Here is a 15,819-nt window from a genome sequence, read left to right on the forward strand (position 1 = left end):
GCACAAATACCAGCCACAGAATAGGTGCTAAAAGACAATCATAAAGAGGCAATGATAGTGCAGTCACAAAGTCACAAAGAGGCACACACAAGAAGGCAGCTACCTAGAAGTAGTGGTACAGAAAATCAATAACAAAATGACTTATAATAGACAGTAACACTGAAGTTTAAATTGGCAGTCATGGAGTATGCAGAAAGCTAGCGCTTCACGGGATAGCCACGGAAAAGCACACAAATGCAATTACAGGATAGGCAATAAAATACAGCACCATCACTAAAGATGCCACGGGTCGCACCATTCTGAAGGTCTTCAGTCACTTTTACTAAGCCACAAGTGAATGCTCAGTTACAGCCACAGCTCATTTTCCCACAGTACCTTGTCTCCATCTTCTCCAGCAGGACCCTGTGTCCCAGCAGCACCTGGGAGCCCAATATTGCCTTGTATACCATCCTGTCCGGCAGGGCCTATTGGACCCTTTTCACCCTGCAAGAGAGAAAGAAAATGTCTTAAAGACATGACAGTGATTCTGCACGCAAAGAATAATGTTACAGACATTGTTGTGAAGACATATATGGAATAAAGGACCCTGTGCTGTAGATTATAAGGATACTTCAAGTCACTGAGGAGTTCCATGACCATGGATTTAGAACGAAAGCTGTTTTCCTTGATGAGGTCATGGAAATCCGAGGTGGGTTGCAGGGGGTACTTTATTTCTTATAATACATAGTCATACCATCACCCTTCTCACAAACCATTTAAATCCTTGGTGTCTTGCTGCTTCATGTTCATTGCAGACAGGAACAACAAAAGCAAGCTTGTAAAAAAAACAGAACACACTAAAGAGAAGCAATCATTTTTGCATAAAATATTTTAAAATCAGTTCAATGTGAATCAAGTTAAAAACAACGTAGCTTAGATTAGGGAGAGCCACACACAGAATCTATCTCCTGCAATGGCCTATAGTGTGGATCATGTTTTTAAATAAAAGATGCCAGAAGTAGGAAAAGCCAGTTTCATTTAAACTGTATCTGTAACTGAGCTACATGACGTGTATTTCACCACGGCTGCAGCCAACAGGCGTTTTGGAGTAGCAGTCAACTGTATTAACTTACTGCAGTTATGCAGCAGTGCCAAGAGGCTACAGACTTCATAAGTCGCATGAAAAAAGTAAATTAGAGACAGGCTTTTGCACAAGCATTGGAGGCTCCCATGCATTATATATGAATAACAGTGACTTTACAAGGCTGGCAGATTACTAGAGGAACAGGAGTGATGGATGTGAGAGGTGTATCAGCAACTTTAGTAGAATATTAGTAAGATCAAAAATGATTCAGCTTTGGTGCTCATTCTACAGGTGTGATTACGATGTTACAGGCTTGGCAGTCTTGAGGTGCAAGCATGGTTGCCACCCTGAAGGCATTGCACTTATATTGCAGAGATGACATTGGTATATCAGACACAGTAGTGATGTTACTGGCATAGTAGTATAGCTACTAAACTGATTGTGAAGCTACATGTGAAAGTGACGTTACGGGCATGACCTTAATTTTACAGCTCAGAAGGAGACATGATATTAATAGCAGTGAAGTGGTTATGTTACAGGCAAGCTGCTATGTTACGCAAATGGCAGTGAAGTTTCAGGCTTCCAGTGGGTTACAGGAACTGTATTGATGTCCCAGTTATGGAGTGAAGCTGGAGAAACCTCAGCAAATTTACAGGCATTTCAGTGAAGTTACAATTATTATTTTGTTTAGAGTTTTATATAGCGCAAACTTGACCCGAAGGTATCAAAGCGCTTTACACAAGCACAAGCTGCGTTACATGAGGACACATTCTTTTTTTTAAACTTTTTTTATTAACATTTCTCATATCGTTAATTTTTGTTAGGCACGGGGAGATTAAATGATTTGCCCAGAATCACAGGATGTTGTGTGTCCTTGCCAAGAATCAAACCCGGTTCCACAGATTTGATGTCGACCGCATTAGCAGTTAGGCCACATCCTATAATTACAGAGGCACTTGCATGCTACAACAGACAGGCGGCCTGGTTGGAAGAGTGTTGTCTTTGTTTTGATCCTATGTAGGAAGTGTTTCCATGCCATGTGTGAGGACCACTGAGGTGCAGTTATTGGACGCAGCGCTTAACTGTGAGATGGATCAAGAAGTATGAGACAGAGGTGCACAGTGTATGGTTTTCAGTTAGCTGGCAGTTTCCAACTGCTCTTCAGGCGCCATTATGGCATTTCTAATGATCGTAGTCCACGTAACTGGCTACTACGCTAGGCTATCTCATCTGAGATATTTTCTTTAAAGTATAAAGACCTGAGCAAGCACAGACTGGAGGGAGAAATGAACTGGTTACTTACGTAGCCTACATCGTCACAATCCTAACAAAATTAGCCCTTTGTGCCTCAGCCACAGAATACATATAAATCCCACATAGCATTGCCGCCACAGGAATTAGCTGATAGCTGACCATATAGACAGGGCCATAGCAACAGTTGTTCTTGAAAATACCAAACATAAACACAAAATAACAATTTTCCCCTTTTCCCAGGGAGGATAGCGAAGGAGGCAATCAAGGACTATGACTTTGAGTAATGTAGATTACCGGCAAGCTACTGGATCATTACCTACCACATCCATCTTCCTCATCCAAGTTTTAATAAAGTGAGCATGCGTCAAGCCTTTTTGTGAAAAAATTGATATACAATCGTACACAATAATGTAACATCCAGATGAATTTAATCTCCAACCAAAAGTGTAAACCGAACTGCAGTTCCAACATCAAAATGAACTACCTCCCCATCCTCAATTTGTACTGTGAAATGAAGGTATATGAGGCAGGCCATGTGGCAGCAGTGGAGATGCCCTATGGAGACATGTTCTGAAGGCTGTGCATGAGAAGGGCATTCCTTGGACATCAGTAAGTAGGGACACTTAAAGTTGAGGTCCTAGAAGGGTGGCATCTGTTAGCCATATGAAATGAACCAAGGAGGAAATCCACATTTCTAAAAGGAGAGGTTCTTGCTAGATAAATGGAAAGACCTCTTAGCAGAGCTAAGGTATGCTAGAGTATTAACTGCTCTGTAGATGAAGATGTAAAGCAAGCAGGAAGGACCAGATCCATAGACAGATGAAATGAAGATGAAACATTCAGTAGGAAAGTAGGATCTAGTCAAAGCCCTGCATTGTCATCAAAAAATCTTAGGTACAGTTCATGACATAGCAAGCCCCCAAGCTCTCCCAACCTGTGACCTGGGGTAATGTCAACATGAAAAAAGACTTGTAATATCAAATATTTGAAGGGAATAGTTGGCCCTTAATGGCATACATTGGTGCCCATTGTCTGGGTAATGTGGATACTGATAAGCCCAACAAACGTCCATTTCTCAGGAATTCAGACAATTTCGCTCCTTAACGAGAGCCAAAAAGCAGCCCTCTCAAGTAATACCATTTCAAGAAATTCCTCCAATGTCTCTCATACATGTTTAAAGTGCTTCTGGACTGCTGTATGGAAAGAGCTTTTTCTGTTGAACAGCCTAGTTCCCTAAACCTCTTCCTGTCGATCTCCAAATGCCTAAGGAGAGTTAACTGAGAGACATCTTCTGGAGAGAGGAAACCTGAGTTGAGATGAACTCACCAGGAAGATTTAAGAAAGGAGGATTGATAGATGACTTAGAAAAGGGTACCAGCGCTGATGGTTCCAAGGTGGAACCACTAGTAATTCTTATACCTGCTCCTTCTTGATCTTGGACAAGGTCCTGTTTATGAGATTGAAGGCGTACAGGAGACAATAGGGTCACTTGAAACTCATTGCAAGCACCCTCCAAGCAACTTGGCATATGGTAGAAGCGAGCACAAGCAAAAAGAAAAGCATTTTGAGGAGATGCAAACAGATTTAACCATGGGGTCTGAACCAATTCATAAGCACCTGAAATAAATGAGGGCACAAAGACATAGAAACCAGTGAGTGGAATGTTCAGTTTAGCTAGTCCACATGCCCATTCTCCTTCCTCAGGAGATAGATTGCTGAGAGAGACAAAATGTTCTCCTCTGCACAAATTCTAATCTTCACTGCAAGAAGGGCTGGCAGAGAGATGTTGGTGGCACCCAGATGGTTTATGAAGGCCCTTGTGACCTGGCTGCCTGTTCTGATGTGAACAGCTTTGCACTTTATCCATAGGGTGAAGAACAACAGGTCTTTGAAGGCAACAGCTAGATTGTTCCAGTTCGAAACGGTCATGAACTCTGCCGGGGTCCACAAACCTCGGGCTGACTGGTCCTCAAGAGCTGCTCCCCAACCCGGACTGCTGTCTTCTGTTATCATCAAGGGAAGAGGGGGAGTCAATAGAACTCACCGGTCCAGGTTTGAGGGTGTGAGGCGCCACTGCAACTTCTGAGAAATTGTCCCGAGATCTGGGACTATGGTGTTGTATTCCTTGGAGTTCGTAAACCAGGATAAAAGAAGATAGTAGACATAGGGCCGTATTATACCAGTGACCCGGGGCGCAACTAGCATTTGTGCCCACTTTGCGTGTCCCCGGGGCACTTTGCTATTACAGAATGGGCCACAGACGTTTGTTTGGCCCCTTCTGTAATATCGATACTGCTGGTGCATATAATGTGCCAGAGCTATCTTCAGAGGGTTTTCTCTCACTTGCATGGGGCGTGACCCATGCAAATGAGGGAACCCCTTGGCTTCTGCTCCAGTGCTGTATTACAGTATCACTACTTTATAAAATTCATGCTAACAGGTTTATACCTGCAAAAACCACCACCACGCCTAGGAATTGCCACCAGGAGCTGATCTTGGGGGGACCTGAACTCCTTTTATGAAACCCTAGCCAAACCACTCCTGACCCAAATAGTAATATCAACCTATAAGGAAAGGCAATTTATGACTGGCTTACAAGTGCCAGCGAGATCCAGGGCCCACCGCTTAGCTCAAAACAGCTCAAGCAATACAAAACATGTATTCTATGAGACAAATCAGCCCACTTTACTAATAAAATCCTCTCGTCCATAAACAAAACTAAGGAGATCTTCAGAATTGTCTCTGTGAACTTTCTAACCTCGATAGGGTCACCCTACCAATCGTACCCTCACAGAGTCTTGATGATACACTTAGCACCTATTTCATAGACAAAATTAAGATAATTAAAAACAGCATCCCTGTGAGCTATCTCACCAGTAAGATCACCCAGGAAGGTATGAGTTCCGCAATCTTATCCTCATTCCCCGGTATCAGTAAGATAGTCTTGTGGAATTGTGGACTAAAGTTAAATCAGGATCCCTTTATCATACATATCCCCCAAGCATTCTAAAAACTGTTTCCCCCAGTCTTTCAGACCCAGGTTGTTTTTTCTCAACCTTTCCCTCAGCTTAGGGCAGGTGCCCAGTACATTCAAGAAGGCCAAAGTTGTTTCCCTACAGAAGAAAGCCGGTGAGGACCCGATCACATCTAAAGATTATTGCCACATATCCCTGCCACCTTTTCTGGCAAAAGTATTGGAAGTACATGTAGCTGGAAATCTCTGCTCCTTTCTAGACAAGTCTAAATTCCTAGACCCGCGCCAGGCAGGTTAGTTTCCTTCTAGCCTTTTCCACAGAAGCAGTCATTCTCATTGTCATGAATGACATGCACAGAGAATGTGACAGAGGCATCACCCAGGCGCTGGTCCTACTCGACCTATCAGCGGCCTTTGACATGGTGGTCCACAACCTCCTAGTGGACGATGTTGAGGACACATGGTTGCGGGGGTCGACCCTTCATGGATTACCTCCTTCTTAAGGACAGCTCCCAATCTGTCCATCTGACCTTGTTCACCTCATCCAAGGTCTACCTTGACTGTGGAGTCCCCCAGGGCTCCTCCCTCTCTCCCCATCCCTTCAATTTGTATATACGTTCTCATGTTTACTCCCCAAAAAGTCAGTAAAAAGCTTAAGTGCTTATCGATCTCAAACTCTCCTGAAAGCCCCAAATCGGGTCAGTGATCTCCTCATGTTCTTTCCTGCTCCACACAATTAGGAACATTGCCAAATATCACACCCTTGATTGCTCTAGTTTGATCTAGAATTGATTATGCAAACTCACTATACATTGGCTTATTTAAAGACCTCATTCACATGGTCCAACTTCCCCAGAACCGTGCAGCTTGGTTAATATACTGACTATACAGGAGGTGCCTCATCACCTCTCTAATGAAACATCTACACTAGCTGCCTATGGAACAGAGGTCCATGTTTAAAACCGGATGCATTGAGTTTAAAAACTCGGATACAAAAGTCCTGTATTCATCACCTTCGGAATACAGAAGTACACCCCAAATGCTCACTGTGATCCAAGTCCATGAACTACATAAAGGTTCCTCAAACCAATTAAAAAAGAAGAGAATGGGTGGCTCCAGATTATCTGTTCTCACTCCTTACGTCTGGAATTCCTTCCCCCTCGAGATCAGAAGGGCCCTTGTTACTTGATATTCAGGAAACTCCTACAAACGCGGGGGCATATTATCAAGAAACGGCGTTAAAATAATCGCCGCTTTAGCGGCAGAAAACTGCCGCTAAAGAGACGATAATGGGCTTGATAATATGTCCTTATGAATTCCCATAGAAGTCCATGTTCTTGTGTGAACATGGGTAGTTTCCTGCCGCTAAAGCGGTGATAATTTTAACTCCGTCCTTGATAATATGCCCCCTAGTCATTTAGATAGGCATACGACTGATACCATGCCCTACGACTAATACCATGCCCAACTGTAATATCCAGCATCATTTGCTCAGCGCCAAGAAACTGTCTGGTGAACGTCCGCTTTATAAATTCCAGGTACATTACATTACAAGCTCAAATTTACAAAACAGAGAAGCAGAAGATTGGAAATTTGCTTACGAACCGGAGAACCCTTTTCACCAGCAGGTCCGGGGGGTCCCTGACCTCCGGGGCGTCCTGGCTGACCGATTCCTCCAGCGGGTCCAGGTGGGCCACGTTCTCCTGTTGGACCCTGTAATAACACAACATCAGTAAAAATAAATAATTCATATTGGAAAACATTTTGTCTGTGTCTCTGTACAAGTGTGAAACAGAGACAACATCATCATAAACCTGCAGTGACACCTAGAAAATTATATTTGGAGAGGGCAGTCAGAACTCATAACAAGACCTGCTCCCAATTCTCTAGTGATTATTGGTGGTTGTTCCTTAACTTGCATTGGGGGTTAGTGGTTCAAGGACTCTTGTGCTATACAAGTTATGGCATGTATTTTTATCATGCACATTAAGAAATAGAGGGCCAGAGGGTTGTGGCCTGCAGCACTCTTCCTAACCTGTTATGGTCTTGCAGCGACTTCTGTAATTTCGAGAGACACAGTGTTTGCCCATGGATATGTCTTGTGCTTCCTACGACTTATATTTAAGTGCATATCATTATTGTAGTGTAGTGTTTGTGGATCATCAGCTCATGGCCAGAAACTGTTTGCTTTTCTTTTCTGTTAGTGACAGAGTTTTCCTATGTCCATGGCTTTATGTCCCACTTCTAACCTACCCTTATTTCCCACAGATGTCTAATGTTATTGTGCTCTTTGTTCTAGCGTCCTCATGGTGGCATTTCACTCGGCCTGTGAGCCAGAATCAGGGTTTCCCCTGCTCAGCATCCACTTATCTGTGACTCTTCCTGTCCCTATAGCTCCATGAGCGGTCATTGTTTATATTACTCCTGTCCCCTCATTGTCAGGATTGCGCGGGTCTAATAATGCCATGCACCCTTATGCGGTGAAGAGTGGTGCTTAACCCATTCATTGCGGGGGGAGGGGGCTGCGCGCGGCACCGCCGTGCTGGTGACGAGCTCAGATCGTCATGGAGTAAGGCGGAGCTGTCCTCATGATGAGCTGAGCTCGTCACGGCCGCACCCGTTTTTGGAACGTTCAGCACAGCGGGGAAATTACCCCGCGTGCGAACGTTCCAACGGCCGTGACGAGCTGAGCTCGTCAGCAGCACCCATGAGGTTAACTGTTTTGTCAGGTGAGATATGTTCAAGTACAGTGTTGTTTGTGTGGTTTATTATGGTTTTGTTTGCAGTGCGGTGAAGCTGGGTGCAGTAATATGTGGTGGATGGTCTGATATGTGGCATGGTGTTTTGTGTTGTTTCCAGTTGGTATTTTTAAGCGGGTGTGTTGTAGTGTATTATGGTATGTTTAGTGTTGTATGATATATGGTAGTAGTATGTTGTAAGTGTGTGTGCTATTACTGCATACACTTTCAACAATTGTGTGCTGTGGTCTGGTATTAGGTTGCATAGTGATTTAAGAAATAGAAATGTTGTATGGTACAGTATGATGTGGTGTTGGATGGTGTGATGTGGTATACAGTATGTGATGTGAGATTGGTTTTGGTGATGTGGTGTGTGATATGAGATGGTGACATTGTTGTGTTCAACGATGTGATGTGGTGTTGTATGTTGTGATCAGGTGCCTTGTAAAGGTGTGATCTAGTGTGGCCTGGTGGTCATGGAGGAATGTGGTCTATTGAGATATGTTGTAGAATTATGTTGTGCTTGATAGTGTGATGTCATTTGATGTGCTGTGGTGTGGGTTTGGTTCACTGACATAGTGTGGTGCCATGTAATGCAGTGTGGTTTAGCATGGAGCTGTACAGTGGGATATGTGATGCATAGTGTTTTGTTATGCTGTACTATTTGGTGTAATGTGGTATAATATTAATATTTAACTGCCTATGCTATTTTGTGGTATAGTGTGGTACAGTGATATATATATTGTGGTTTAATGTGAAGCACTATATTATCCTGTAGCATGATATTTGAAGAATATTGTATGGTTTGTTTGGTGTGATGTAATACAGTATGGTAATATGTTGTGCTCTGATATGATGTGGCAATTGTTTGTAACGTACGCTATTACATAGCATGGTGTGGTATGATGCAGTGTGATGTGCCATCGACTTGTGTAAAGTACTGTGGTATAAAGTAAACATGTGTGGTGTGTCATGCTTTGTTATGTAAATTGGTAGGATGTTCTGAGGTGTATCATGCCATAGAGTGCTTTTATATGGTGTGGTCGGATAGTAAAGTGCCGGATGTAATATCAGTGGGACAACTGGGGACATCGAGGGGTGACTGAGAATGCTGAAAACCAGGGGTTACTTTCCGAATGGCATATGCTGGCCATCCCAGAAGATGAAGCAGCCTTGAGTTAGCAGAGGTCTCTCAGACATTTCTTTTTGTTTATGCTTGTAATACACAAGTTTTCAGCATCATATTCCTATGCGCAATGTATAATACTATCAATTTTCATGCAGTATGTATGGTAAAAATGCAACTACAGATAGACATCTGCCCTGTCGCTGCACCTTGAGTTAGGGGATCAACTTCAGGCTGCGGTAGTCAAGGTTTTTAGGTCGAGCCTGGGCAGCGCATGCGCAGCTCTGCGAGGCATGCTGTATTCGAGTATGGATTAGAAGCTCCGCCCACTCTCCGCCCATATTTTTCATTGCCTTGCATCACTGTCCTTTTTAAAGGCTGGCTTCCGATTCGTTAATAGGTTTGTTAGTCCCTCATTAGTACGGCCTTGTCTTCATTTATAACCTCGCGTGAGGACTGGCCCTTTTACTTCTGTTTTTATACATTATGTTTTATCTAGTCTGTAAGCACTCTTTTCTTTAATGAGTTTCTCCTACTGCAGGCACGACATGCTTTCCTGCAACATTCAACGCACCATGCGCGCTTTCACTTTCCAAGAAAGCTCGGGACAATGGCGACCGCTTCTTTGAAATGAAATAGGTCTCGCATTTACAAGAGTTTGAGCTATCCTGAACGCCTCTACCTCCCTCTGTCTGTGTCTTGAATCAGAAACGTCCATGGAGGGACGTTTTGCTGGTCCCTGGCCTGTCTCGCTATCTCTGTTCAGCACTCAGAACTGACCATCTAACTCTTCTCTCCTGACATGCTCCGCCTCAACTGACCGTGAAGAGACACACCTGTTCCCCTCGGCGCTCCCCTATTCTGTCAGTTTATGTTCAAGTTTTGAGTCTTGAGACAGATGCTCTCTGCTCTTTGCAGAACTCGCCCTGCAACAGTCGAATGAGCAAGCATTCACCTCTCGGCTGCCCACCTGGGGCAGGCCTCCGCAGAGACCAGTGCTCTGCCCTTTCCATGCCCACCTCCATTTCCTCAGCCGTGTGTCTGAGCTGGCATGCCTCGCTCGGCTCCCGACGTGCCTGTCTATCCTCTCGCCACGTATCCTCTAACATGACAGCTCTGCTTGGCCTCTTCCTCTCCTGTGCCTACTTTATCCCAGGAGTGGTGTGCCCCTGAAGAGATGCGGCGCTCATCTTGCTAGACGTGTCTATGGCAACCGCCTGTGCCAGTCACTACATCCCCGTGCGCTGCCCTTGAGTCCGCACATGGAACGGCCCCTCCCCGCCACGTGCGCGTCTCACCGCCAGCCCTGTGGGCCCAGCAGCTCTAAAGAAAACAACTTCGATTTTGTAAAAAGACGAATGAACCACTGACGTTCTCGCGGCGCTGCCTGCTGCTGTGCAAGGTACCATTTAACCAGCAGACAGGCTGCTGTGTCACGGAGGCAAGGGCCAGAAACAACACTCTCCCCGGGAGCTGTGAAAAGAGCACTGAGCTATGAAGTCTGGCACGGCTGACCCCCAAAACAGGCAGTTTCGGATCGAAGTTATCTTTCTTACTCTGGGAGGTTAGAGCCTCTCGCATTCGAGCACCCTTGTGATGCCAGCCCTGGTGCTTCTATGATGTTTTCCTTCAACGTGATTGGACATTGGTGAAAGATTGATGTGATTGGCTATTGGTAAACTTCCGGCTTTCTTCACTGGGACTGTATTTTGGAACATAAAGTTCTGCGGGTTCTGAAGGTGGCCTCAAACCATGCTGAGCTGTCTCACTCTACCACCAGGATGAGTTATTTTTTGTGCGGTGGGTTGTGGAGTGTTTGCAGGCTGCTTGTGGGTGGAAGTTGTATCTAAAGATCCACCTGTCTGTTGTGCCTGTGTTGGTGATTCCGACTGTTGTCTCTGTTGGCAATGGACTGGTACTTACAACTGTGTATCCAAATGAGCCAATGTGTACTTGTATTTGTCCTTGTGTGTGGGTTAGCAGATGTGTACAGAACTTATGGCCTCAGCTAGCCTCTTTCTGAGTCCTCCTCCATACTGTGGCAGACAAGGGACCCAAGGAGTGTGTGGCAAAATAATTTGCAAAGAACATAACTAGAAAAGGCGTTGAAGCTCGTTCATGTCTGTGCTCCTATTGAGGAAAGAGTTTGCTTAGACTTTCAGAATGTTTGCATAAGGCATTGTTTCTCAATCACTTATACACTGACATGGGAGCCAGCGACTGCTGAGCCTTTGAGTATGAATGCACAATGCGTTGGAGTCTCTAGATTGCTGAGAGATGAGTTTGAACTAGTGAAGTGTTGAATCTCGATCATGTATGCACTTGCAGTCACAGTCCCGTGTTTACTCCTAGGGGCTCTTATACTCACAGTGGGGCCGGCGGTTCCTGGTGGGCCTTCACCTCCTTTTAATCCCGATGGACCCTGCACAGAAAAAGGAAAAATAGGCCACATTAGAGCATTGGCCACTTGGTAAACCCCCAGGTCCTTCTGTTAAAAAGACATTATTTGGATTCCCTACGTACATTACTTATGTCATTGACAATAATACCGTCTAACATAATTACTGTTTACAAAATTATCACCGCAGTGGGTGTAGATTTTCTAATATTAACTCAAATGGGGCAATATTTTTGAAGAAAATATTTAGGACACAATATTTATTTCTGATGATGTTTTGACAGCGATTTTCTGGAACAACCCTGGATTCCCTTAAAGTGACAGCACTCTGTTTGATTTAGAACTGCCAAAATAAAATAATGTTTAACAAGAACACTCATGAGGAAAGAGGATACATTTTGGAATCTGCAGTCTCAAAGAACATGCATGGTAGTGGATTAAAAGAAGCCCCCTCAACTTACTGGTTCTCCGGAGACGCCTCTCGCACCTGCGAAGCCCCGTAATCCAGCAGGTCCACTCTTGCCTGCAATTCCAGTTGGACCAGGATCGCCCTATATGAAGAGGAGCCCGTAAGTGTCATAATGGGTAACCAGGAACATAGTGGCACCATGGGTCAGCAAATCAATTTCACCACACTCTTCATCACACATGACTAAGAATGCGACTTACCGTTGCAGCCTTTAATCGATCATAGATTATGACAGATAAAGCAGGGGTCTTAGACAGGTACAATTTATTTTACATCTGCATGGAACAGCCTGTGTAGTTGGCAGTGCTATTGATACAATATGTTTAGGGCCTCGGCAACACTCATTGTTATCCTACGTTGGGTTCCCCAACATTCTAAGGAATGAAAAAAAAATCTAGTCATTACTACCAGTACCTGCAGTGAGTGTGAGATAAGCTTTATATTGCATCAGGTGCTATTGTGCTGAAATATAACACACGGGGCTATAAGGTGCCGGAGGCTAGGTGGGATTAACATTATTTATTCACTCAAATAGAAAGAAGACTACGGAGTTGATAGTGTTCATAACATAAGTGTGACATATGCGCTTTAGAAACGCCAGGTTTTTAAGACACACCTGAAAGCAAAGATGTCTAGAAAACTCAAAGTAAAGCTCTAAGCTTTATTTCTACTTCCAGCCTTGAATCGTTATATATTTGATATGTATCCATTACTAATTGTCCCATATGCCTAGCATAGTGCATAACATTGACAACCATTAGTCTGTTATAACACTATTCTGCCAAAACATGACAATATGTCATACTGCTATATGTCTGTGTGCACATCCATGGTTGTCAACGTTTCTTCCGGTGTGATGGTTGCAGAGCTGCACAACACATGTTCAACTCAGACTACTTCCATCTGCCTTCTGAAAATGTTAGCGAAAGCACACCACCCTGCGTAGGATCAGACTGATCTTTTCAATCTCTCACATATTTACAGCAAAAATCATACAGCAGATCACATTATACGTGTAAGGATAATCGGCTGCAGATTCCACAGCTTGTGGCATTTGTCTACCAAAAGCCAGATAACCCAATTCCTGCTTTGGGGTGAGCCACAGATTCAGTTAGAGTCTTATTATTCAATTTGGAGCACCAGTGGCAGCGTGAAGATATTGAATTTTAATGTTAAGTTGTTTAAAGGAACTCAAAACAACAAATCGCCTTGCTCTAAAAAGGACACTATTTAGTTTAAGATTGTAATAATGCTGTTGTAGGATTGGACGAACCCCTTCATAAATAAAATACATTTTCACAAGCTTACAGCCAGGGGAATTGGTTATTAAAGATGACTCCAGGCTTAAGAAAGCCCAAGGACTGCTTTTTCCTTTTTTAGAGTCTTGTCAGGTCTAATACCTAAAGGTTTTCTCCTCTTCTGTGAGGTGATTAGAAAGAAGTAGGGGCTGATCGTGATGTGGCACTCCATTAAAAAAGATGGTATTTCCTTAAAGCATGCCTATTGGGCAGGATATTCACAGAAATATGGCATAGGAGAAAGGAAAACCTTTGCAACTTAGGTCAGGTCACAACCTCTGCTCCTTCTCAGCTTAGGACACTCTTAGGATCATCTTATGCCAGAAAAATACTTTGAACATCAAGCCGTATGATGTTTAGCAAATTGAAGGGTGATACCAAGAAGAAAACAAAAATTCGGTTTTCTTGTGTGATGAGAAGAAAATGATAAGATGGCCATGATTTAGGAAACTATGGACAAAAAATTCAGTTAACTGAAAACAGTCCTATCAAGCAGGATATTCAAAGTGACAAGTCTTAAATCAAACTTAATCAATCTTGAGGCAGTCTTTTGACTATAAGACTGGATACTGAAAGGTTTGTCACCAGCTGCAGACAGTTTTAAGTCTGCCCTAAACTACAACAAAACATTTATAAAAAGGTGCTTTCTTTTAAGCTTAAGACCTTCTTAATAATACATGCCATGAGTCAAGAATAATTCTTTGTATAGTAGGCCAACTTTTGCATAACAAATTGAAGGTTGAGAAAAATAAGAAAACATAACATGGTTATTAGGGGGTGATTAAAGAAAAAAGGATGGGCTGATGGTGTAAACCCAAAGCAAAATTATATTTTTTTCCTAGAAACAATCCTATTGGACATGCCTTCACAACTATGGGTCCTAGTATCTGGAAACTTCTTTCCAAGTCAAGCCATGATTTCCTTAGGGAGGAATCACCAAGAAGATGTAATCTTCACTGCGTCGTCATAATTATCTGTCTCACCATTTTGGCAATTTTCATCCAATACAAATCTCTGAGGCTGCTCCAGTACCAGGTGGTGCTCAGAAATATTCAAATTAGTCTATTTGATCCTCGGGAAACGGAGCAGCAAATAAACCTACCTTTGCACCTTCCCTGCCAGCAGCACCAGGCAGGCCCTGCTCCCCTGGAGAGCCTGGCGACCCGGGGTGTCCTCTCTCACCCATTGGTCCAGTCTCACCCGATTTACCCTGTAAAACAGGAAAAGAAATATCAGTCCTCTGTTTCTCTTCAGGAAAGATTTGATCATACTTTACATCCGACCGTCTTTAGAGGCTTTGATCAGCCAATGTCCATTAATGGGCGTGAAAACACCCCAGGACATGGGAACCTGCCTTTGCAAGATTTGTGTGGTTGGGGGAGGTGGGGATTAGGGTGTGCAGACAAAATATCAGAGAAAAAAATACGGTGTGGACAAAATATTGTGTGAACAAAATATTGTGTGGACAAAATATTGTGTGGACAAAATATCAAGGAAAAATATAGTGAAGGTAAGTTTCTATATGCAAGCAAAGTTTTACTATATATAACTCCACATATATGTACCTTGACAATGTATATATGTGGTGATAATAATAGTAAATCCATACTTCCCTAATTGCACTTACCTTGTTGACATTTTGGCCCTCGATATTTTTGACACAATATTCTGTCTACGTGATATTTGTGTTTCTGATATTCTGTCAATGATCTGGGATTTGGTGGGGGAAGGAGCAGAAGTGCCTCCTAGGTCAAGGGAGTAGAAAGAAAAAAAATTGTCCTCACTAAAGTGCTGATTCCATCAAGCAACCGAGGCAAGTGAGCTGAACCCTCCCTTGAAAAGCTTCATTGTCTCTTCCATCAATGCACCTGTCCATTCATTCTTTCACCCTTCCATCTACCTGCTGATATCCACTATTTCACCTTTACAATCTGTCATCCATTCTTTCTTTCTTTCATCCATCATTCAATCTTTCCTCATTTCATCCATTCACCCATCTACTCTGCCATCCAGCCATCCATCCATCCAACCAGCCACCCATCTACTCCGTTATCTATCCACCACTCTTTCATCTATCCATCCACTCTGCCATCTCTCCATCCACTGTATCCATCTACACACCCATCTGTTCAACTACTCTGCCAATCATCCATCATCCATCTAATCTTCCACTCAGTCATACATCCATTAAACCATCCATCCACTCTACCATCCATCTACTCTACTATGTATCCATCAATCCTTCCACTCTGCCATCCATCCACCAAATCATCCACTCTACCGTGTATCAATCTACTCTTCCTTTCATCAATCCATTTATTTATTCTCGTTGCCATCCATCCATCCACCCATCCACTCATCCACCCATCCATCCACCCATTAGCCAACTCTGCCATTCATCCTTCCGCTCTGCCATCCAACTACTCTGCCATCCATCTACCTTGCCATCCATCCACCCATCATCCACCCATCCACTCTGCCTTCCATCTATCCCCGTGC

At 43.5% G+C, this 15,819-nt stretch overlaps 1 protein-coding gene across 1 annotated transcript in view; it reads right to left on the reverse strand.

The window, feature by feature from the left end:
• Positions 1-15,819, reverse strand: part of COL5A3 (collagen type V alpha 3 chain) — a 598,884-nt gene that overhangs the window by 125,115 nt on the left and 457,950 nt on the right. The window contains exons 39-43 of the mRNA XM_078650321.1: positions 14,423-14,530; positions 12,015-12,104; positions 11,524-11,577; positions 6,897-7,004; positions 376-483 (exon numbers count right to left, since the gene is read on the reverse strand). Of these exons, the coding sequence (XP_078506447.1) occupies positions 376-483; positions 6,897-7,004; positions 11,524-11,577; positions 12,015-12,104; positions 14,423-14,530 (468 nt within the window). The remainder of the gene's footprint in view (positions 1-375; positions 484-6,896; positions 7,005-11,523; positions 11,578-12,014; positions 12,105-14,422; positions 14,531-15,819) is intronic.

The sequence above is a fragment of the Lissotriton helveticus genome, chromosome 1_1 (assembly GCF_964261635.1).
Source record: "Lissotriton helveticus chromosome 1_1, aLisHel1.1, whole genome shotgun sequence".
Lineage (NCBI taxonomy): Eukaryota > Metazoa > Chordata > Amphibia > Caudata > Salamandridae > Lissotriton > Lissotriton helveticus.